At 30.0% G+C, this 25,244-nt stretch overlaps 1 protein-coding gene across 1 annotated transcript; it reads right to left on the bottom strand.

Moving 5' to 3' along the window:
* Positions 1-879: 879 nt before the first annotated feature.
* l(3)80Fg (dnaJ homolog subfamily C member 16 l(3)80Fg) lies at positions 880-22,911 on the bottom strand. Its single transcript, XM_080172713.1, has 22 exons — positions 22,802-22,911; positions 21,249-21,477; positions 20,981-21,090; positions 20,642-20,734; positions 19,953-20,046; positions 19,399-19,500; positions 18,889-18,983; positions 18,473-18,524; positions 16,998-17,179; positions 16,496-16,607; positions 13,314-13,400; positions 12,005-12,054; positions 11,741-11,843; positions 10,705-10,809; positions 10,166-10,318; positions 9,099-9,163; positions 7,378-7,432; positions 6,623-6,754; positions 4,824-4,945; positions 2,992-3,170; positions 2,490-2,760; positions 880-2,205 (listed from the first exon to the last, which is right to left on the bottom strand). Exons 2-22 carry the CDS (start codon positions 21,384-21,386, stop codon positions 2,145-2,147), a joined length of 2,361 nt encoding a protein of 786 aa, XP_080028839.1. The 5' UTR covers positions 21,387-21,477; positions 22,802-22,911; the 3' UTR covers positions 880-2,144.
* Positions 22,912-25,244: the final 2,333 nt, after the last annotated feature.

Here is a 25,244-nt window from a genome sequence, read left to right as displayed (position 1 = left end):
TCGCCAGGAGAGGAGAAAAAGAAGAGGTAAACAATAGACATGAATTAATGTCACAATTTATGTTTATATTACAGGAAAGCAAACCCGGATCCTCTACAGAACGCTTAAGGTTTTTGATTTATACTTATGAATATTTCAGTATGCATAGAATGGGTAAAAGATAGTGCTTGATATAACCTTTCCATAGGTACGGTCGTGGTGTTACAGGCTTGATACTTCCAATAATAAGCCCACATTAAGGTACGTTCGTTACGTCATAGACTTGACCCTTACAACTCATATTGACCTAACCAAAGGCCTAGATATACGTGTTTATCACTCATTCACCGGTTTCGAATTAATACGAAAAAAGAGATTATATTTTAGATCTTAGAATGATTCAAGGGTTAATCTTGTTATAATATTGTAAAATAATTTTGTATTGCATTTGATTTTAGTGGGCAAAAATTTTATTTCTTGACTTTTTTCATTTATGTTTATCCTAAAAATCTTTAGTTTCCCCCTCCCTCTCTCCATTACTATCAAATAAAAAACATAGGGGCCATCAACACAAGAAAAAATCCTATAATTTTTTTATTTCACCTTAAGCGGAAAACTGTGTTATAAATACGATGAGATAAATAGCAGCTTGTACCAATAACGAAATTAATTCGGAAAAAAATCACGAAACCTATACGTGTTTTTCGGCTGTCGTTGGGGGGCAACACATCGTAAAATTGACGACCTCTCCATTTGCCCCCTAAATATGATTTTAGATTTTTTCGCTTGTTGGTTATACCTTATACCTGGGTAAATAGAGATAAGGTTTGAGATTCAAAACAATCAGATACACATCCTTTTAATTAATCATAGGTAAATATAACTATGATATAAATAAAGTTTCTTAAAGAGATCATAATGAATTTATTATTTCATTAATAATTTTAATATTATTATAATAATAAGGTGATTTTAATTAAAATTGTCCTAATATCACATTAATATGAAAACTATGATCAAAAGTGAGCAATAATGAATCGGTTCATTTAGTATGCCCTCGACAATTGAAGCAGATCTGTACTTAGTACTACTTACGGGAGAATATCCTTTAAAAAAGGCAAGAAAGGGAAAAATGGAACATTTTATCATTACTCACTATTGATCGTTTAAAAACTGGTGCTGTACAACTGACTATGGTTAATGTTATCCAAGGAGGGATTATCTTATCTAATAAAAACACTATTTTACCTAGGTACTACTTTTTCGCCTTTAAATTCAAAATCTTAACAAATTACCAATGGAATCGTTAGGGAAGGCGTAAAAGTGCAACAGGGAAAGTTCAATGGAAAATATAATTAATTCAACACAACTAAAAATAAAAATTCAAAATTATTGTAGTTTAATGGAAGAATATAAATTTAGAATTTCTTTCAACCCAACACCAATTCGCTTAAAGAATTAATTGTGCAGTTCCTATTTAAAAAAAAAGATTTTACAACAAAATTTTCAATAGTTTTAATTAATGAGCAATTTAGCATAAATTCATAATCTTAATACAGTGTACAAATAAGGGATGATTATTAAAAAGTTCAAATATTTTGCCTCAAACTTATTTGTCAGTAGTTACTGAGCTAAGTGAAATGTGGTTAGAGACATAATATTTTATTCTGTGTCACATCCTTCCACAGATTTAATTTTTATTTTTATTTTTACATAATAATAATTTTACTAGTTTAGTTATTAAAGCTTTGGTAAAGCAAAATTAATCATTTAGAAAAAATTATCATTCTATTTTTACTTGTTTTACAATGGTAGTGGATAAGGAAAGGTATTTTAAAAACAATATTTACAATAATTTAAGGATGCTTTGCATAGAGGTCTAATAATACAAATTTTGAGACTGTAATATTATATTTATTATTAAAAAAGTTTGTATAAGCAAGAAGTTTATAAAGCATATGGCAATGATATCATTAGTGTGGAAATATTACCTACATTTAACACATTTATTATAATATTTTCTGTGACTTAAATATTATTCCTAGTTTATCTGGGTATATGGATTAGATTCTTATTAAAAAAGAAGAAATTATCCATGTTTCTTGTGATGTCAAGTGAGGAATGTGATATTTTTATAAATTGATTTAAAGTTTGAAATAAAGTTTTTATTTTGTGTTCCATGTTGAGGGTGAGATAGGAAATTCTGGCCAGTAGTTCACATGATATCTACAAAATTATTCAAAATCAAACCAAAAATGTAAAATATTTGTGCAGAGTAAATTAATGGAAGGATATAAGGTTACTCTTCAATTCTGAAAGATTAGCCCCTATCTTTTACTGATACCAAATATTATTGTATTTTTTAAAGAAAGAATACCTAGTTAAGGTAGACTTTGAAGTCGAAAATATCAAGAAAAACGTTAAATAAGCCTAAACCCACAAGCAGATATTCGAAAGCCTTGTTTAGTTTTAATATTTTAAACTTAATAAGTAAATAAATTTCAAGTTACCTGTAAGTTGACCCTTCAAAGAGTCTATCCATCCAGTTCTGCAATCCATCCAGGAGTTGATCCTCAAATATTGGAAGATGATCAGGAGAATCCAGGACAGGGGCAGGCTTGGCCCTCTCAATATCCTCAATATCAGAGCTGTCGTTCTCACTGTCGAATCCCATGAACGCGCCGGATGATGTGTAGTATCCTGGTCGCCTGGAAGCCTCCGGATGCTTGGCATGGTACATGCAGAAGTATCGCCGGTGGCCATTCAAACTCAATACAGTACCTAAAATTTAAAAAACATATTAATACATGTCAAACAAGAGTTTTAGTTCCAGAACAAAAAAAAATTGTGTCAAAAAAGTTTCTTTAAAAGAATTTGGCATTCCGGTTGCTTAAATAATAAACATGGAACTGTCGCTTTCACTGAAAACTGCAATCCGAGACAAAATTTGTATGTGCCTAATCACATGAATAGATTGTTTCTTAACTATTTATTAAATATTATTAGGCTTACCGATGCAATTCTTAGGATTAATCTTGATATCCCTTGGCTCTGGAAGGGTGAGGTTTAATATTTTCTTGTACCATGACAATCCCTTCTCAATATACATAAATCCGAACATCAATGTCTTGTTTCTCCTGAATGGCCAGGCATGTTTGTAGAACTTAGCCACCAGCTTGTCTTTGGATTCCCTAAATAAATAAATCAAATCAGATTTAAAAGCTCTCGTAACAAAGACGATGGAAGACAGATTAAAAGATTATTTTGGTTTACAATAAAACTAAAGTCGGCTTAAAGTTAGTATTGAAATTACTTCAAGCATCACTATGTGAAATAGTTTGACTAGGTCATGTAATAGATTACATGGAAAACATAAAACATTCCTAAAATACGAAAGAGAAAAGATAAGATTTTATATTTCTAGAAAAACATCAAATTGAATGAAAACATCTCGAGAAAGTTTTTTCATGTCTTACATGATAGCTAGAATAGGTTTCACAAGTTTTCTTTGTTGCAAAGTTACTATACAATAAGGGACGTTACGCCTAATAGGCTTCACTGTTATCACTGAGCTATCATTATAAATTACTTAGATTACCATAATGCTAAAAGTTGGTTTAAATCTAAAGCTTGAATCTTAGCACATGAATAAAAAATTTGGGCATTAGAGCTTTTTAGAAATAGTAAAACATTGACCACTTTATGTTTATTAAACCTTTCGTTCCATTTATAAGCATTGGTTTTATGAATGCCGTCATCCTTGTTAAAGTAAGTTTTACAATGAATATTATATGTTATGTACATATTATTAAACCTGAACTAAAGATAACTTTAATTTATATAACTGTTCTTATTTGATAAAAAGGAGTGCATTAACTAAACTCAAAAAAAAAGACGTTCAGCTCTTTAAGGTTACAACGATATTAGTAACTATCGTTTTTCTCTCCCGAATTAAGACTTATTTTTTAATACTTATTCCAAAAGTTATAAACAAGAATAACAACAAATATAAAAGCGAAGCACAACAAATCATACAATAGGAAAATTAACTAATATTGAGCTTCATAGTTCTTTGTAGATTAAAAAAACAAATTTCGATAATAACCTTTACTAAAATTACTACAAATTCATGATTCTATAGGTATATGATCAACTTACAATATCATTATCAATTTCAAAGGACTTTCTGATCAGCTTATATCAATAACGAAATTAATTCGAAAAAATTCAGGAAACCTATACGTGTTTTTCAGCTGTCAACACATCGTAAAATTGACGACCTCTCCATTTGCCCCCCAAATATTATTTTAGATTTTATTTTATTTTTGGGTTATACCTTTTTCCTGCTTTCTGATAATGATTACAACTTTGAAAGGTTATTCTGCAAAGTTTGAAAGAATTAGGATAATTCTACTTGCATCTCTTTCAATTTTAATTCAATATTAGTAAAACTTGATTGCAATTTTTCATTAGATGTTCAAGAGAGTCGTGTAAGGGTACAGATAGGTTTTTTTTTTCTCAGCGCGAATGTAAAATTAAAAGTGACAACGTGTCAAAATTGCTTCATTCTTTTTTAAAACCAATGAAATTCAATAAAAAAGTTTTTCTCCCTAAAAATCAGGTTATGAGAAGTTGGAAGTATACTACTAATATTATTAAAAGTTGCTTTGTTTCTTCTTCAAAAAAAACAGGAAATTTTTTGGCTGTGTTAGAAAGGCAATTTATTATCTGCTTCAAACTTTTTATGCAGGTCGGAAATAATGCTTCATTCTTCATTCGGAATTTTTAATAACTTAAAATCAATAGGGTACTTTTTTGTATCAATCTTACTATCCATATGATACCTGTCAACAATAAGCACTATCGTCCTACAGCCAGGCTTGAGTAGCCTAATCATTCCATTATAAGTTTCAGCTCGTAACTCGTGGATTTTTAATTCGGGAACAACTTTGCCCTTACGGTCAACCTAGGAAAATAGATTTTTAAAAATTCCATTATTAAACAAGAAATAAAAAAATGCGATGCTTTATTATTAAATAAGTAATATATGACGAAAATTTTTAAATGATGGTAACGCAATATGTTTCACTAGCGGCTACGACCCTAGAGGCCATTAGTGGCATTTTTAATGTATGTTTTTTTAATTCAAATATCTAATCTTAAAAGAAAAATTGTATATATTGCGTTCAAGTCTATACGTAAAAGTGAGAATATTTTTAAAATTTAGATTTTTTTGTGATTTCTCTTGGGAGGGTGGTGGTACCCTCCCCCAAAATAGTTATAAACCTTCCCGGGACTTATGAGAAGCTACCCTTCGGTACAGACAAACAAACAAACAGACATCCTGTTACTTTATTATACGGATATGATTTTGGAATGGAATTGTTGTAAACGTAAATATTTTTGTTACCCATCTATACTATTTTTTATGAAATTTTCTACTAGAAAACTTGAATTATGGATATTATATAACTGAACGCATACAATACAATATCAAAGAATAAATTTAAACACATTCAGAGGAAATTCTATTTCTATAAACCAAATTTAGAGATTATTAAAATGGGTTTTCTCTTTTCTCTCTAGAATTTTAAAATATTAAAATATGTTAAAGGTTCATGGAAAACTAGAATAATACCACAGAAATATCAAAATAATTAAAAATAATCATGTTTTTCCTTTAAATATGTTGTGGTAAAAATTGAGTTAATAATATAGGTAAATAGTGACATTTTAAAGCGCAAAAATTAAATTTTAAAAATGTAATAATTTTATTTTTAATGTCATGACTAAAAGACTAAGTAGGTAAGTAGTAAGCATTTTATAAGCTCAAAAATGTTAATTTGTATGTTCGTGCATTGTCAGTTAAGATATTATTATCATCCCTGTAAATCCTTTTGGTTTTTGTAGTTTTGGTGAGATTAAGTTTGTACGTTGATAGTCAGTTTGGATTTATTTTAGCTAGGTATCCCTCCCTTCCCTCCCTGGTTTATTTAAATAAATAAGAAGCTATTCCAGTAGTCCATCAGCTGATTATATAATTTTTATTATCTATTGATTTTTAATTTTATTGTATTATAATTATACTAGCGGCTTCGTCCCTAGCCTCTAGGAGCTTTGCCCCAAGAGGTTTAATCTACCTATTTTAGTGTTATTTTGATTTAAAAGAAAAATGTAAAATATTTTTTTTGTTGGGGTTTTTTTTCTTTTTTTTTGGTGGGGGGTGTCCCACCCTCAAGAAAATAGCATAAAACTATCCCAGGACCAGTAGGTATATTTCCTGAAGAGTAGAGCCCAATATGTTCAGTGGTTACTGAGATCTTAAGCTTCAGACAGACAGAGAGACGGACAGACATCATACTACTTTGTATTATAGATGAATAAAAATGTTTTCACCTAGACTAAATATATGGATTATCTCTCTAATTTTGTGTTTGTTTTGAAAGTGTAGCTTCTCTATAATTGGTTTGTCAGGGAGTAATAGGTATAACATTAGTTATTTATTCTTAGGATAAATAAATGTTTAATATCTATAATACGTTCCTGACATATCAGCAGTAAATATTTTAATGTCTGCTAGTTGTGACACGATTTTTGCTGATACTCCAACTTATCACTGACGTGACAAAAAGCTGACTTTTACCTTTAATCCTTTTGCACCCAGAGTTTTCTGTACATTCTCTTCTTCTAGCTTGACCAAGTATGACATAAGGTATCCTCCAGCTAATATAACACCAACAGTCACAACCAGGCTAGCTGCAGGAATTAACTCATCCTAAGACAATTTTTCATAAAATGACGATTTTAATCAATTGTAACTTATAAAATATTAATTGCAGACTTTTTATCCAAAAATACTTTTTAATTTTTATTATTGTGAAAAAATATAAGAACAGAAAATGTATATTTGCAAATGTTTTCTGTTTTAAAAGCTTGCATAACTCAAACAGATTTAAATGAAATAAACATCTTATTCAAGTGAAAATTGAGATAATACGACTAGAATGATCAAATATTATTGTGCAGGTTGAAATTTTCATTGAATTCTTTTATTACTTACAAGCGGCTAGCAGTCTTAAAATTCTTGTTTTTTTCGTTAAAAATTCCAACAACAAAATAATCTGCTAATACTAAAGGTTTTTGGTCTGAAAGTAAAGACCTCGGAAATTGCTGGTCCTAATGGGTCGTACTTTTTAATATGTCTTTGGGTGGATTTAGGCCATTTCCAAACCATCCCTGCCCTTTCCTACAGGCTTGTGGAGAAGAAACTACCTGCCAAATAACAAATCAAATCAAAAACAATTTGCAGATTTACATTGAGGATAAAAATAAAATTAGGGGTTTGCCAGGTTTGTTTGAATCTACAACATTGTTAAATAAAATGCAACAAGTATTTACCTTTGTGATATTGTCTCGGAGAATTTCACTTATTTCAATCATCTTGTTCGCAATTCTTAACATTACAATTAAATTAAATATATTTCAAGAGAATGTCTTAGATTTTAACTTCTTTGGCCAACAGACCTTAAATTCTAAAATGAGAAAGACATGAAACAAATTAGGGTATTTTGTTTTAAATAACAAATAAAATAAAAACCTTAAAGTATAAGGTACAAAAATAATACACCTTCCACATTACTAACTTATTATATCAACAGAATATCGCAAAAAATATTGTATTTTTAACTTATAAAAGTTTCGTGGCAACGCCCTTTAAGGGGCGATTCGTCGTATTTTTAAAATGCCTTTTATTAGGTTATTTTATTTTAGGGTTAGATTATATTGGGTTCGGTGATTGCCCCGCAGTGTTAGGGAATTGGCCCCGCAGGGGCTAGAAATAAAGAAAAGCTACTGTGAAAAATACGAAGAATCGCCCCTTAAGGATCGTTCCCAAAAAGAGACTATACCCAAAAGTTTTACAATAAGTTAAGTAGGTAACACTTTTTAAGGCAAAGCAAAAAGAAAATGTTATCTAATTATGTTAATTCTCTTGTTTTACATTGTTATTTCAATTTAGTTGTGCAACAAACTTTCTTATTGCTTGTTATTACCGTAATGAGTACAAGTTTTAATAATAGCCACTTTTTAACTATTCATCCACACTATACTATGACAGACAACCTACCCTGTGTTTACACTGCCTTGGTTTGTAAATCCAAAGTATTAGTGCCATTAATTTGTATTTGGTTATTTTTACTAATGGCGTAAATCAGTTTTTTACTCCATTATTATACCTTATTTGGTATGGCTCAAAGACTTAAACTATCAGATAATTTTGTATGTATGTATGTATTTCATCAATTTAACTATCGATATACAATTTATGATAATAATATAGGATAAGGTATGAATAGTTTATGGTACAAGGATAGTAGAGCTTAGTACACCTCTTTTAGTACATGGCAATAGTGGTAGAGGTTTTACTACTAACTCGATCATGATCTGAATTTAGGGGTGAAACCCCCCGGAGATATGATTGCAAAATTAAATGTGACTTAACTGGTGGTTATTATGTAGTTATATTGTAGTTATAAATGTAGTTATCTTGTAGTTATAAATGTAGTTACCTTGTAGTTATATATGTAGTTATTATTGTAGTTATAATGAAATTTTGTAAGTAAAACAATTGTAGAAATAATGAATGTCATTTAAGAGTTCTAAAATGTAAAAAATATGCTGATTTGTGTGTTTAGAAGAAAATTATGCTGATTGTATCATAAATAAAAAATTTTTATTGTGATATTTAGAAGGAAGCTACTCTATATTTAGATGTCTAAATTGTTTGAAGCTGTGATTTATTAGAATGGAATGTGGTGGCCGTTTAGGATACGGAAATTTGGTTTGGAGAAGTTTACATTGCTGACATTTTTGTTAAATCATCTATACAATATTGACATTCCTGAAAGTTTAGGTTAATATATGTAGTCATAAATAGATAAATGCCCTTGCCCAATATCAGACAGGTTTTTAAAATATTTAGAGGGGTATATATTTTCCAATCAAGTTGAATTTCTTTTCCCTCAACGATTACTTCCTTAATTTATATTGTAAAAATAAGTAATATTTATTAGCATAATGGAATTTCTCTATGGAAAATATATTTGTTAAAAAGTTTTTACCTGACAAAAATGCTGGATGCATGTTCATCCACCAAATGTTCAATAATAGCTTCACCAGATAATACCTTAATAAGGAATCAATAAGTATAGTAACACTAATAAAAACTAAATAATTGAAGATGTTTAGTAAAACGAAATAGAAACATAGTAGAAGGCAGAATAAAAATACCAATATAAAATTTATTTAAGTATATATTTAACTTTGTTTAATCATATTAAATAAATGATTTTCAATTCTTGTACTTTAGACTTTAATAAGGCGTTTGATTTTATTTGCTGAGTTGTGTTACTCAAACAAATATCTTTCAATGTGAATGGTAACTTTTTTCACTAATACGTTTGATTATCTAACATCCTAGGTATCAATCTGTAAACTATCACTGTAAGGGTCTTTTTATATTGAAAAGGTTATTAATAACTTTGCAATTTTTGTAAATAACCATATGCAAAATGACCTTATATTTAATTAAGCACACAAAGTAGATTGCGTAAAAGCTTGACTGAGTAAAAATAGTAATGAATGGGGTTAGAATTAATATAAAAATTCCTGACATAAATGGTGCGTGCATTATTAGTATTGAGACCTATACATGAATGTAGAGCAATTATACAAAGGAATTTTCCTCATATGTAATATATACAATAAATAGGCTTTATATAAAACATTCAGGGAGGGGTCAATCTCAATTCTAAATAGAAAATATTTGGCACTATAATATTAGAGAAAAACACTAGGTAGAGGGGGAAGGGGTTAAAAACTGTATCTCCCCATCCCAATGACCTTGTGCCGACTCTCGATTGGGTCTTTGAAAATTAACCAATAATGTCGGGAATATTAACACAGCCAAGCAGCAGAAGACGAAAATGGTCATTGGAAAAGTGGGCAGGTAGTTATCTATATATACATCTATATTGTAGATCTGTTTTATTAAAGGTTAAACGAAGTTTAAATGGTTCTTTTTCTGAGGCAAAGTTTTTTATGAACAAGTGAAATCAGCTAATAAGACAGCAAAAACTTGTTGTAGGTAAATAAAAGATTCTTCGGGCACAAATAATGGATATCTAACCTCATTAGCCGACAATAGCCTTGACAGAGTTTCCTTTAGTTCGTCCATGCTATTATTAGTCTCTACCCACGAGTTCTCCAACCACTCATATTTAGCCTTTTCCTCTCCGCGCCTCCACAGCACTAGCACACCTAGCTCAGGATTTTGTCCGTCCTAGAAAAAATATTTTGATAAAAACTATTTATTCAGTCCAAATAATTGTAGTTGTACCTAAACATTGCATTACAGGAGATTTTGACCGATTGCATCCTAACTTCAAATTATCTGGCAAAAAAAACAACCTAAGAAACTTTTACTGGTTAAGTTTCTAGCTAAACCTTTAGGAAGTTTAAGAGTATATTTGGCAAATTGCAACCTAACTGCAAATTTAACTCAGTAAATTGAGTGGTTCAACCTAACTTCAAAATACCTAAGAGAACTAAGAAACTTTTGAGGGGAATGTATCAAGCTAAAGTTAATGAAGGTTGTGTGATTATATTTTGACAGATTGTAACCTACCTTAAATTATCTGTAATAACTGCAACTAAGTTATGTATTACCTGTGATAAAGCACTAAGGAACTGTTGTTGACGGTTCATATAGATGTAGGTAAACCTTACTCTGTCCCCAGAATAATTGTTACGGTTTATAAACTCTCTCATCATCTAAATATAAGGAAGAGTATAAATTCTTTATCAGTATTGTAAAACAAGAATATGTCAGTAAAATGGTTTATTAATTAAGGTGTATTTGTTATTTATTATGCTTAGCCACAATTTAAAAGCACAATATTTTATTTTCATTTCAAAAATAATTCGTTCACATAAATATAATTTTAGAATTAGAAGGAATTAGAAATAATCTAAAATAATAAAATAAGACTGTCCATCATTTAATTTTTAGTAAAAGTTTTCTTTCATTTCCATTACTACCAGATTTAATTTTAATGATTCTAAGAGAAGAATCTCTTCATCATTGTTTTTCTTATTTCTGAGGATTTTTTTTGCATTTTACCAAAAAAATACATGTAAGATTATGCTGCTCTATATTTATAGAGGTCCATCTAAAACGTTTGAGAGAAAAGATTCTCCTCTATTACGCATTTGGTTTGTTAGTTCTATAATGCTAGGAAGAACATGAAATTTATCCTTTTAAAAAAAATAACAGGATGTATGTCTGAATATCATTTAAATAAATGGCAAATATCTACCTTTTATTTGTCAGAAAAATAACTGTATGTATAAAAATATGTGCCTTTAAAAACATTTAATAACTATTTAATAAAATATATGCATATAAGGCATAAAACGAGACACAACAATGTTCAAATACAACATATAGAAATTAAGATTTTTTTCAGATGACATGATAGGTATATAAACATATTTTAGCATTGTTATTCGTGTTCTCAAAAAAAGATTATAAAATATATTTATTGTATTAACGACAGTTCTTTGCATATAAAAAAAATACAAAAAAAATATTTCTGTATTTATAAACACTTAGATATTTTGATCAGTATAGTTGGTTACTTATTTATTTATAATCCAATACCTATTATGTAAACAAGGTTATTAAATAAAAAAATAATCAAACCTGTCTGTATTGATCATGGTCAGGAGATTCTCTAGTAAATAAAATTACACACAAACGTTTTCTTGTCCGGCTTGTTCCAACTGGACATAAACTATCAAACACCCTGTAAAAAATAATGTTTTAACTAAACAACATACAACCGTTTAAAATAAACTAATAAGCACCCTGTAATATAATTATGTCACAAAGTACAGAGTTTTATTTGACTTTTTAATTTTCAGTTAATTATCTTTATCATTAAAAATTTATAGAACAATAACTTACTTTTGTGAAGAGAGTCTTGGAAGTTGCAAAAATTGATGCTTTTCAATTACCTAAAAAAAATAGATAATATTAATAAAATAAAAATTTTGTTCTAATTTGTTTCATAAATTTTTATTTCATTAAAAAAAGATTTAATTTGTTAATTAAACAAAATTAAGGATACAAGTTTAAAGCAAAATATTTTCATTTATGAAATTTCATATTGGATTTCTATTTCGAAACAATTATGTCTAATAAAAATCTTCGACTCCTCTTTTAAATCTTATTTTGATTAAATTTTGATAAATGGGTTATCGTTCTTTTAGTTAAAAAAATAAAAGCTTGGATGTCCTTAATTATATAACGTAGAAATATCCTTGACAGACATGTTTATGAATCATATATTTATAAAGTCCTTATCAAAAAAGAAAATAGCCATTTAAGAAAACAGTAATCCACTCTTATCCCTACTCATAATTATTTCCAAATAAGTTAAAAACTTGAAATGTCAATTAAACTGTAAAAACGTCAACTGCAGAGTTGGGTAATTTTAAACTTTTTTTTAAATTTAAGGATAATGAGAGAGCTTCGCACTATTTGAAAAATTACCAAAACTTTTGACAAATAGAATTAGGTTAAAAAAGACTGAATAATTGAGGATATAAAAAAATCAAGGGATTCTTCTTAGAAATACAATAACAATTAACTAACCATTTCTCATTAATACTGACTTTGAAAATCCTTATAATAAAGTAACAGGATGTGTGTCTGTCTGTACCAAAGAATCTCGCTAACCGCTGAACTGATCGGATTCTCCTTTACAGAGTAGCTTCTCATAGGTCCCGGGAAGGTTTATAATTATTTTTGGGGGGAGTACCACCAACCTCCAAAGAGAAATCGCCCCTAGAAAAAAAATTACACCCCCCTCCAAAATTTTTTTTTTTTTACATAAAAAAAATCTAAATTAAAAAACATAGATTTTCAAGAGGCCTCCAGGGGCGTAGCCGCTAGATGAATATATAATAAAAGAAAATATACAACTTATTATACATACACATAATTGATCTATAAGTACAATGTACATGAAATAAAGAAAACAATGATTATTTTTTCAATATAAAAACAATAAAAGAAGCCAGTTTAAATATTTATTTCTTTATTTTCTTATTTCTATCAAAAGTTCGCATACGTTATTTTTATAGAAAATCACTTGTTAGTAAAGCTACAAGCTATTTATTCATATATCAAATGATTTACTCCAGTCCACATTACATTAATTTACAAATCAACTTTATACCTGTAGAAAGTATCACAATAAAAACTTATTTACCTCTAAAATTGTGTTTGTAGGTAGGTCCTGCATGGCAAGGGTGGCTATTGGCTTTACAGAATCCTCCTGGAAGAGCAGCAAAGTATCCTACAATTTTAAAAATAATTAGTTGTAGTTAAAAATCTACTAGATTATTTACATATTTTAGAAAATCGAACAGATTATTTCCACAAAAATCTACTCGCAGTATTACAATCATCAAAAATTCTTAAATTCATAACTGTAAGTAAAACTGCAATATTCAGGCCAAAGTTAGATATTAATGAGCAGGATCCAGATAAGAATGCGAGAATCTTAGTTTGATTATCAATTCCATTTCTGAACATATATAAATAAAATATTTGTTTACTTTATTATATCTCTATACGAGAATGCAATAGTTGGATCTACTGCAGTTCATGGTAAAACATTGCTGGTAACGAATGCTTCCTGTTTCCTAGCAATATTCCAAGAATCCTGGATCTAGCATAACAAGAAATATTTCTGGAGCCACCAATGTTTAACTTTCCTGGTTGCTGGCAATTTATGCACATTCCTGGACTCTGGCAGGTTTGAAATATTCCTGTTAAAAAGCAATATTTCCCTTTTAAATTCCCATTACCCTTTTATCACACTTACCCCACAAATAGAGGTTGATAGCACGCTACTCGAAGCGGCTATTTTGGCATGTTTGTCTGAAAGACCAATGGTAAGGGTTATGGTAATGGGAGGGGGGGGGGGGGTAGAATTAGATCCTACTCTGTACTAATTGGGTATGGATATGAAAAAAGGGTCATATAAATATTGATAAATTTGTTTCATTCAGTCATTTGCTTTTGTGATTTGTTCGAATTTACTGTACAATTGGCCCTTAAGTCCATGTTTATAAATATTTGAGAAGATTGCTTAAATTAGGTTTGAAAAGATTTAACCTGTTAATTTTTATATTCTAGTAAATATTCTTGTGTAAAATTGTAGACATTCCATCGACTATTGCTTTAATTATAGTGGGCATTGCTAACATAATATCGACAAGCTAATTTCAAAATAAATTTTATTTCTGAATATTTTACTGTAAGGTTGTAATAAAAAGTAAATCAAATGGACATAATGTCTTTACATATACTATAAACAAATTGATTTTTAAATATTCATAAACTTACGGCTAAGCCCCCTATAGGCCTCTAGGGGCACTTGAAGAGGTGGGAGTTGAATCCCAAAAACCCGTTTTTATATAATTTGTCTATGTTGCGTTTAAGTCTGTGATTCTCTGGTACCCTCCCCCAAACTAATAGTTATAAACCGTCCCGGGACCTATGAAAAGCTTCCCTGTTAAGGAGAACCCGATCGGTTCAGTGGTTAGCGAGATCCTTCGGTACAGCTAAACAAACAGACATCATGTTTCTTTATTAAAGGATATCCATGAATCTCCGGGGATAATAAAATGATTAGTTCTGTAAACTTTAATTTTTATCTAAACTATTATATAAAATAATATAAATGTGCTAAGAATTTCTCTAACTCCCCCCCCCCCCCCTCCTTCTTCTCCTATTGACGTATTTTAATATACGGACAAACTTTGTGGCGGCATGGCTGGTGATGTTTCCTATTTCCTATCCTGTATTTGACTGTGAGTGGTTGTTTAGACTTGCCAATATTTATATGTTGCGATAGTTTGCCTTTCCCCTAACTTTGCCCTTTCAACTTTCCCCTAGCTTTTTAATAAAGTGCTACCCTTTTGTAATAACCGTGATTACCCATTTTTAAAAGCGAAGCTTTTCTATAATTAGGTGAGTCCGTCCGTCCGTACGTCTGTCCAGAACGGATGGCTTTCGTTGATTTAGGCATGTAGTTAGGTACCACCGTCATTACTAGAATCTCCGTACGTCCATTTTAAACAAGTTTTTTTACTTTTTTAAACAGCAAGTTTTTATTATCCGATTAATCAAATTTTTTTAATACTGATTCCTATGACAACTAAGTACAATGTTATAAGCGAAACATTTTTATAATCAAGTCCTAAAAAAGTAAGTATGCCCTTAAACATTAACTTGTATTTAATCAGCTTTCAAGAAATTACTGACAATTTTGTATCGTCTTTTATACATTTATATTCTGATTATTCAGTTCTGACACTCTAGAGCTTCGCTTTTATGGATGTGGTCATACTTGTTAAATTGCAACTACGTTTTTTTTTTTAAATAAGGGTGAGAAATAGAGACGTATATATTATCATGGACTTCCTAGCGACCTTCATTTCCAAGATGGAACTTACATACTTTCTCCTAAATCAAATATCTACCAATTAAAATCTCTTTATTATTAGACGATAATAAAATTCCATTTGCAAATACGATTAAAATAAAGACTATCTTTTTAATTTATTATAAAAATAAAGAGCCGGTATTGATTGTTAGGTCGTTGGGCACTTTTGATGGATGCCAATCAAATTTTGGCGCGAAAGCGAAATTTAAAATAAAAGCAGTTAAATTTGTAGGTGAAGATCCCCAACCCCTTTCTCCTACCTCTTTTAAGTATGTATATAAAGTAATTACAGCTAGTTTCACAGCATTGGAAGCCACTGTCCCTTTTTAAGCATTGCTTTACCCCCTAAGAAATTGTGAAAAAGGGTATGGGGTAAAAACTCCTGTAAGCCAGTAATCTTCTGTCATTGCTGGTAACCTGGAAAATGTGCAGATTGCCAGCTAACAGGAACCTGGGATTTAGGGAAATATGCGTGCTGCTGGACCCAGGATTCTTGTAATATTACCAGTAACCAGGAAGCATTCGTTACCAGCAATATTTTACCATGAACTGCAGTAGATCCCAATAGTTAACACAACCATAAAACATAAAACAAATCAAAGCATTTTACTTTAAAACAAAATACTTAGCCAATTTCTAAAATTTTTTTTATAAAAGTAACAGGATCTCTGTGTTTCAGTCTGAAACGAAGGATCTCGATAACCTATGAACCGAAATGGTTCTCCTTTACGATGTAGCTTCTCATAAATCCTGGGAAGGTTTTTAACTATTTTGGGGGAGGGATCTCCTCCCCCCTCCAAAAATCTCCTCTATTTTTTCTACTTTTAAAACTAAAACAAACATGAGGGAGAGTCGAATTTAACCCCCACAACTTCAAGTACGCCTAGAGGCTTCTAGCGGCGTAGCCGCTAATATTAGAATATATTTCAATGTTGTACCTTAGTCTTGTCAATATCAAACTGTTTGATAATGTTGCTGGTTTCAGGAAGATTCATCTGAACATAACCAAGAGCTGCTCTCTCACGAAATTTAAATCCAGAAGTCAAATACCTAAAAAGTCAGTTTTCAGTAAAAAGTATTTGAAATTTGATCGACCGACAAACGCTTTGTTGTAGTCTAGAAACAAAAACTTTTTAGTACAATACATAATTATTTACTGTTATCGAATATTTTTTGAAAATTTTATATTCCAGTATAATAATTCATCAACATGTCTTAAATTTTTTACTTAACTTTAGTTTAAAAATTTAAATTAATATAATACGATTATTTACTTAATACCTAATCAACTTGTCGATATTCTACAACATAATTTTATGAGCTAAATAATAAATATATTGTTTCTTCACATATTATTATAAAATGAAGTTATTAATTTGTAGTAGGAAGATTTAATTAAGACGAGGTAAATGGACCAAAATCAAGCATAAAAATAATTACCTAAGCCTGACGATATCCAGTTTTCCAAAGAGTAGGACTCGAACTTTGTTGTCTGACCAGCCTTTCAGGAACTCGCCGACGTTGTTATCATCCACCCGTTGGACAAGTTTGTATGGCAGCTTCCGGCGGATAAATTCCAGCACTTTTACTACAGAGATCACGGACTCACGGTAATGGGTGACCTATAATAAAAGAGGACATACCATTAGAAAGTTTTTTTTATAAAAAAGTGACGAATATGAGATCCTTCAATTACATGAAATAACAAAAAATCCAGGCACATCTTTTGAAACTAATCTAAGCAAAATATCCATTAATCAGAACGTTTGACCGACCGGTGTCCATCAAACGTTATATTAATGCATTGTATGAAGCTCTAGGTTCAATAATTTTGGAGCTGCAATAGAACAGAATACATTTTGTTTGCGCTCTTTTGAAATCTAAATCGACAAAAATTTTATATTTAGACAGTTTGGCAAAGACAGGACTAAAACATTTTTTCAGTTGCCAATCCATAGCCAGCTAAGAACTTAATCATTGATTTTTCACTAATATTATGAAATCGCTTCAGTACTATTTTTGTCCCATCTCTTTGTATCCCTAAATTATATATGTAACTAACCAATACAATTGTAAGTATTGGTATTTTACATTTAATTACAAGATGAATGGTAAATAATGAATAAAAATGTACTTTTCTCACCACATCTTTTATTGCACAAAGTAGTGGATTAAGTGAAAAAAAGGGAAGAAAAAATTAAGTAGCAGCAAACAATTTTTACATTTGTAAGGGATTAGAAAAGTTACGGCGATCAGACTACCAAGTCTTTGATACTCTTAGGATCTATCGATACATGGGCAGGAGGTACAAAAGGCTTTTGATTTTATTCCTAATACTAAACACTTTTAAAGTAAAGCTTCAAACTAAGTGAAGTAGGTACTGTTTTTTAGGGATTTTATGGCAACACTGTAAATATAAATTCATCTCACTCTCTTGAAAATTCAATATATTTTATTTTCTCGTATTCATTTGAATCCGGTGGATAGGAGCCGGTTCTCATCCATACGAAAAAACTATGTCTAGCATCATATTATATCCAGCTTTCTACGAAATTAAAAATGTACAATCATAACTAAAAAAACTAGTTTTAATCTCATAATTGTACATTCTATATCCGCGGAAAGCCGTTTATAATACGATGCGAGAAATAACTATTCTCATTCTATGTGTAGTACATCGTGTTCACATTTTTTATGAAAAAAATATTTGCCTGGAGCGATTTGTATTTTATATCTTATGTTTGGAGCTTTCATTATTAGGTTAGGAAAGTACCTAATAATATTATGATTGATATAGGTAATTTTTTTCTAGTTGCAATATCCTTGACAAATTAAACAATCATACTTCGAGGTCTGGGTGCTTTTAAAATTTAATTATTTATAAGGTCCTTGACAAAGCAGTGAGTATAATTTACCTTTCCATCGGTGAGAAGGACAAGATGGGGTAGCTCTCTAACTCCAATTTTCCTTAACAAAAAGTACAATAAGTAAACAATATTTTTATAATAATAAAGCCTTTCATAAATAGCAAGTGGTATCATGCATGGTATCAGCAAACGTAGTTGAGACTTTCTCAAATCAAATGCCAAATGATCAAAATGTCAATAAATGCAAAATTTTAGTATGAAATGGATGTTATTGTTGATTTCTTACCAAGTGGAAATTGTGAAAAAATCATTATATTGAGTAAGACGTGGGACAAAAAAATTAGGTTTTTTGTTTAGGATTATGTAAGATCAAAAATATTGCTGCGATGATAATTAAACTTTAATTGAGAAATTCTTAGCAAATGACTTAGTTGGCCATAACAAAACCTATGACTACTCTGTACCTTGATAATTCTCTTTCATGCTCCGAATGTACAGTGGCCAGGATGAATCCGATAGGTTCCAATTCTTCGACAAGCTTCGACCAGACAGGTATTACCTAAATATTTTCAAAGTAGCTTGAATGAACATTTTGTACTTCAAATATTAGGTTCCCAAATAAATAGTTCTAGAGGAGTATAAAATTTTTTGTTAGGATCAAAATTTGAATAATATTCAATACACTTTCAGCCTAATTAATATAAATTATTTTTTTATCTGGCTTTTGATTTGATTCATCCAAACAAAAAAGAAACCACTCACGTTTTTCTCCTTGCCGAAGTCTTGATGAAAAAAATTAGTCTCATATTTCATTTAATTTATAAGGTTCAAGATGTAGGTATAATGGTTTTCTAATTTCAAAACTTGTCAATGAGAAGTTTTCACTGATAAAAAATTGTGCTCTTTAAATACATATTTGTTAAGATATTTTTATGAAATCATTGAAATGTGGCAAACAATTCGATGAAGTTTACCTGTGCACAAGAAAAGCACCAGTCCGAGTAGAAGAGGATAATATGAGGTTGCTGGAAACTATTTGGTACCAGGTTGTTACTGTATGCTTTGTACGTCACACTCTGAAAAATAAGTCCTTTTTCAATACTAAAAAAAACTCTATAGTCTCTAGATGCCCTTTAGGGAAGGGAGAAGGTTATGTTAACCCTACACATCCCATATTAATTTTAAATGAACCCTAGACCTGGTATTTTTGCCAGAGGTGATTTCTCTTGGCAAGGTTGAGGTATTCTCCCCCAAAATTGCCCTATAAAAGGCTTTATTGAAAATGAGAACCACATTGACTCAGTGATTAACGATAGACAAACACAAACACACACAATGTAAATTTTTAAAACTTTTATTAGGTTGTCTTCAGAGTAAAATATTCTTTTTTTACATTAGTTCCTGAAAACCCAAGGAAGCTATAGCTTGCTAAAACCGAAGATACGTATATTCGAATGCAGAGAAAAGTCAAAGATTTAAGAGACTTTTAATACATCCCTTTAACGTACAAGTATCTTTTTAAGCATACCTGTTTATGGAAGATGTTTTGATCCCTGTTTTGTCTAAACCTTCCAAATCCATCTCCAAAGAAATCACGTAAATGATCGAATGGATCTCCAAATCTGAAAAAAAATAATCTGCTTTAGTCACTCTTCTGAATCTGATATTTAAATATTTATTTTTTAATAAAAGACAGAATGGATGGTTTATTATAATAATAAATCTGAAATCAAAATCAATGAAAGAAACATGCTTAAAAACAACTTCCAAAATATTAAACTTTTTCTTTCTAACAAATCTAAATAAAAATTCTTCCTCACAAAATCAGTCCTTAGTTCTAAAGGTACAAAAAGACATTCATTACACTGTTGCGTCACAAAAAATAGCAATAAAATTCTATATTGCACATTTTGTATCTCATATCTTTCACCAAGATACATATATATGTAGAATTATAGAAAGTTTTACAATTTATTGTCTCAATGACAGTTTGGTCATGTGGAAAATTGCTAACCAAAAAGTTTTTCATAATATGAAATACACCTTGCGAGATTTATGTCAATCAGATGTTTGAAGCTATTTCTTTTTAAATTCTTAATTATTGTGACAATATTGTTGCTGTGGATTTGAAAAGACATACAACCAATTCCCAAATTGTAAGAGTACAAAATTTTAACGCCTTTTGTATGATGCAGATATGCAAATAATCCCTATTACCTGTTATACTGTGAGTAATCATGTTTCTTGTTGAAGTTTGGAGTATCCTCAGTAATTCCATAGTTATCATATTTCAATTTTCTCTCAGGGTCTACCAATATTTACACATGAAAATCACAAATATTTTTGACAGAATCAGATTTTTAAAATAAATAAGGTAAAAAGGAATTATATTAAGACAATGGACGATAAATATGTATATGCCTTTAAAACTTTTATATATTTATGGAGGAAAGAGATTTTGAGTGTTGATTTGTTAAAATTTTCAGATTACGATATCGACACAATAGGTAATCCTTTCTTTAAAGAATTTCAATAAAGACTTGAATTTTCATCCCTGATAAGATTTCATAAGCTTTGGTCATTTCAACAAATCTGTCGCTGGCATCTGGAGCTTTGTTCTTGTCAGGATGCAACTCTTTGGCCAGGCGCTTGTACGCCTTTTTTATCTAAAAATATTTAGTTTGAAAGCTAGAATATCATAAACGGCTCAGTCCGTCTTTTCACAATTTGAGATACAATATGCTAATGATCCAAGAAAGTTTTGTAATATTGACCCCTCCTCTATATTTTTTTCACGACTCCCTTCTAAATTCTACTATAATACCTGTTGTGGTGTAGATGAACGAGTAACTCCCAGAATTTCATAAGGACGAAATTTTCTATCCTCCCGCTCACATGAAACACAAAGAAAACATAATGCTAAGCAGACAGCTGCCACGGGAACAAGTAGGTTTAACTTCATTTTTATATTTTCTTTTTTTGTTGTTGTTGTGGTTTATGCTTCTTTGATTATTAACACTGTCACTTGTTCTTCTTTCTTGATCAAATATTTTCTAAAACAGAATTTAAACTTATGATGATATTATGTTTTCACAAGGAAACAGACAAAGAAATCATAAAAACAACAACATTATTTGTCCACAGCAATAAAACTGTCAAATAAACAAAAAAAAGAACAATGTACGATCTATGCCAACAATTGTAAATTAAGATTTAATAAAATCAGTCAAGAAACAAAAGAGATAGATCTTAGAATTATAATTTGAAACGCTAGTTTTTCGTTATTGACTAGAAGAAAGAAAGAATAGGCAAATAAAAGATTTATACTAACTTCTATATTTCAAACTAGCGGTTACGCCTCTAGGGGCACTTGAGGAGAGGAGAGTCGAATTTTATAGTAAGCTATAAAAATTGGAAAGAATTTTAAGGATTATAATAGATTTGAAATCTGCATAAAATTTTAAGGAATTTTTATAAAATTCGTTTTTTGTATAATTCTTTATCTATAAGCGGAAATACAAATTAAGTTAAATAAATTTGACATCTGTGATTGGTGGATTGAAAACTATCTGCGCCCTGATTGGAGAAGCTTAAGTGACGTACATCATTCAACCAATTAGAGCGCAGGTAGTTTCCAATCCACCTATCCTATTAGTCAAAATTTATTAACTTAAATTGGATTTGCGCTTTTAAATAATGAATTATATAAAAAACGAATATTATAAAAAATCCTTAAAATTTTATGCAGATTTCAAATCTATTATATTCATTAAAATTCTTTCCAATTTTTACAGCTTATTTTATAGCCAATTTATTATTTTAGATTTTAAAACAAAAAGTAAAAAAAAAATTGTGGGAGGTAATTTTTTTCTAGGGGCGATTTCTCTTAGGAGAAATAATTAATTCAATAATTTATTTTGATAACATCTATTACTGTTAATCGAATAAGGTTATAAAACTGCTAAAATCTACTTATTTGTTAATTCTGCTTATGTAAGCGAAACCTTTATTGTGCACCAACTGCATATAATAGAATAATTCATAAAATTATAATTTTGTTCCTTCTAATAAAATTCTCATAAAACTTCAAATAATAGGGTATTAATTTAAATATTGATATTTGTTAAAAATGACGTATTCTAAATGAATACCTACAAATTAGAAAAATAAACGATGACAAATTAATCTTTAATTTTGGTTATTTGTTGGATGAGAAGGAATATAGATTAATGTAAATAACATTGTCCCTTCTCCCTCTAGATGATCAGGTTTTAAGAGTAGTTAAGGTGAACATTACAAGAGAAGAGAGTGACAGGGAGATAGTTCAAGATCAAAGAACAAGCTTTAAAGTGAAATATTAAAAGAAACAAAAGTTACCTAACTCCTGATTCTATACGAATGACTGGATTATCTTCCTCTGGCTCTATGAGAGCAGCAAGAGTAGCCACGCTACTAGCAGCAGCAGCTAATACGGCTTTACCTTCACCCTAAATATTAAGAATAGTAAGTTAATATAAGGCTTTACTTCTACCGAGATTTTACATAAAAAATTGCCTTAAAATGGTGAAAATAGTTATTTATTGCATCGTATTATAGACAGCTTTCCACAGATAATGAAATGAAAAGTTACAAGATTAGAGCTAGTTCTTTTTAACCCCAAAGGCATGGGCTAACAAAACTGGTAGTAATTTAATGATTCTTATTTTAAAATTTGTGGAAAATTGTCTGTAATACGATGCTATACATGATTTTTCATAATTGCTCAGAACCAGTTCTAATCCTGTGGATGGTAACCGGTTTCGAAGCCAATGCCTTCACTCCAATTATAACCTAACCTGTGAAATAATAGGGAAGCCCTTATCCGAGGTTAGGAGGACTCCTTTCACGTGGTCCCTGCCACACAACTCTTTATCTATCTCATGCCTGAAAATAAGGGGGGGGGGGAAGTTTGTACACTTATAGGAAATAAAAATTCAGTACCAAAGTTTGGGAGGGTCGTATGGGCTTGTTTTTAAAGTTATCAACCTAATTCTTTTTGTAGGCTCTCTTATATGACTTGATATACACGGAAAACTTTGAAAATTGAATTTTGGGACTTTCCCTCTAGGGGATAGTGGGGCAAAAGACCCCCCGAAACACTAAAATTTTAAGTTATGAGCTTATTTTTAAAGATATCGAGCTAATTTTTTAAATGGAACCTTTTATTACATAGATGAGTTGATTAGCCACCCCATATTTCATTTTTGCACTTTACTTCTAGGGGCTTTTGGAGTAAAACAACCCCCCCAAATACAAAATTTATAAGTTTTGAGCTTACATGCCCCTAGAGGTAAGGTGCAAAAATGAAATATGGGATGGCTAATCAACTCATTTATGCAATAAAAGCTTCCATTTAAAAAATCAGCTCGATATCTTTAAAAATAAGCTCATAACTTAAAATTTTAGTGTTTTGGGGGGTCTTTTGCACCACTAGCCCCTAGAGGGAAAGTCCCAAAATTCAATTTTCAAAGTTTTCCGTGTATATCAAGTCATATAAGAGAGCCTACAAAAAGAATTAGGTTGATAACTTTAAAAACAAGCCCATACGACCCTCCCAAACTTTGGTACTGAATTTTTATTTCCTATAAGTGTACAAACTTCCCCCCCCCCCCTTACTCTTTTTAAATTAAATCCAAGAAGGGAAATGTAAATGAAAGATAAATCAATCAGTAGGTATCTCTTTTTTCTTCAAAATTACAATTAGAGGTAACTACTGTTGCAACTTTTTGATAAGATAAGTTTCCAAAGATTATATCATTTTCGTATATAAAGTTTTAACAATGATAAAATAAAAATAGAAGCTTTTTTTGTTGGAAATAATAGTGGAATAATCTAGCAATTAAAATCCTAGAATCTAAGAGGTCTTTAATCAATGGTTTAAAAAGAGGGTTGAAAAGTAGCCTAAACACATCTCAATGCTTAAATCTAAAAATAAAATATCCCAAAACATTTCCTGGACTCACGAAAGCTTCCCTAATAAGGAGTTATTGAAATCTAAAGCTTCAGAAAAAAACCTTACTACTTTATATAATAGAATATATTTAAGACTCAAAAATATGTAATATGTTTTACTAAATACCTATTACTTTAAGTTATAGAAAAAACTTGGCCTGGTTACAAAATTAACGAGGCAAAATATTTTGCTTTATTATATTCCAAATATATAACTAGGCTTTAAAAACTTTAAAAAAAAGATCAGTTACAAGAAATAACTAACTTAATCACAGTTAAAAATGAACTAGGATGAAATTATAACAAAATTAAATATTAACAACAAAATAGAATATTTACGTTTGCGTGAGGATTTGAGTAAGTTTGGCCTCCATAGGATAAGTAGTATTGATTATAATGCGGCTAAACTTGGGAGAGGGAGAGAGACCAGACCCTTGTCTTTAACAGCTGATCACAAAGTGTTCCTGTAATATAGAGAGAGTATTAATCAAAAGAATAGCAAATTAAGTTAGCCCAGCTACTGTAAAAGCCAGAATTGTCGGTCTTTTTACTTCAGTACAGCTGATAAGTTGAGATACTGTAATAGAGAAAAATAATTAAAAATGAATCATATTTTAAATATATAATTCAAATGCAAGGTTGTCTATCCGATTCTGTTAGAAGTCGTTACCTTATATCAAAATTGAAAACATAATTATTAGTCATATTTTTTTTTTATCCCCTTTCTGCCTTGAAGATGTTTAGGTTTTTTGACAAATCCTTATTGATAAATCTAAAAAAAGTATTTATAATTGTAATAAAACTCGATAAAACGTACATATTAAACAAA

The sequence above is a fragment of the Acartia tonsa genome, chromosome 1, assembly GCF_053477335.1.
Source record: "Acartia tonsa isolate MP-2025a chromosome 1, ASM5347733v1, whole genome shotgun sequence".
Taxonomy (NCBI): Eukaryota; Metazoa; Arthropoda; class Copepoda; order Calanoida; family Acartiidae; genus Acartia; species Acartia tonsa.
The sequence above is the reverse complement of the archived record's forward strand: the minus strand, read 5'-3'. Positions and strand labels throughout refer to the sequence as shown.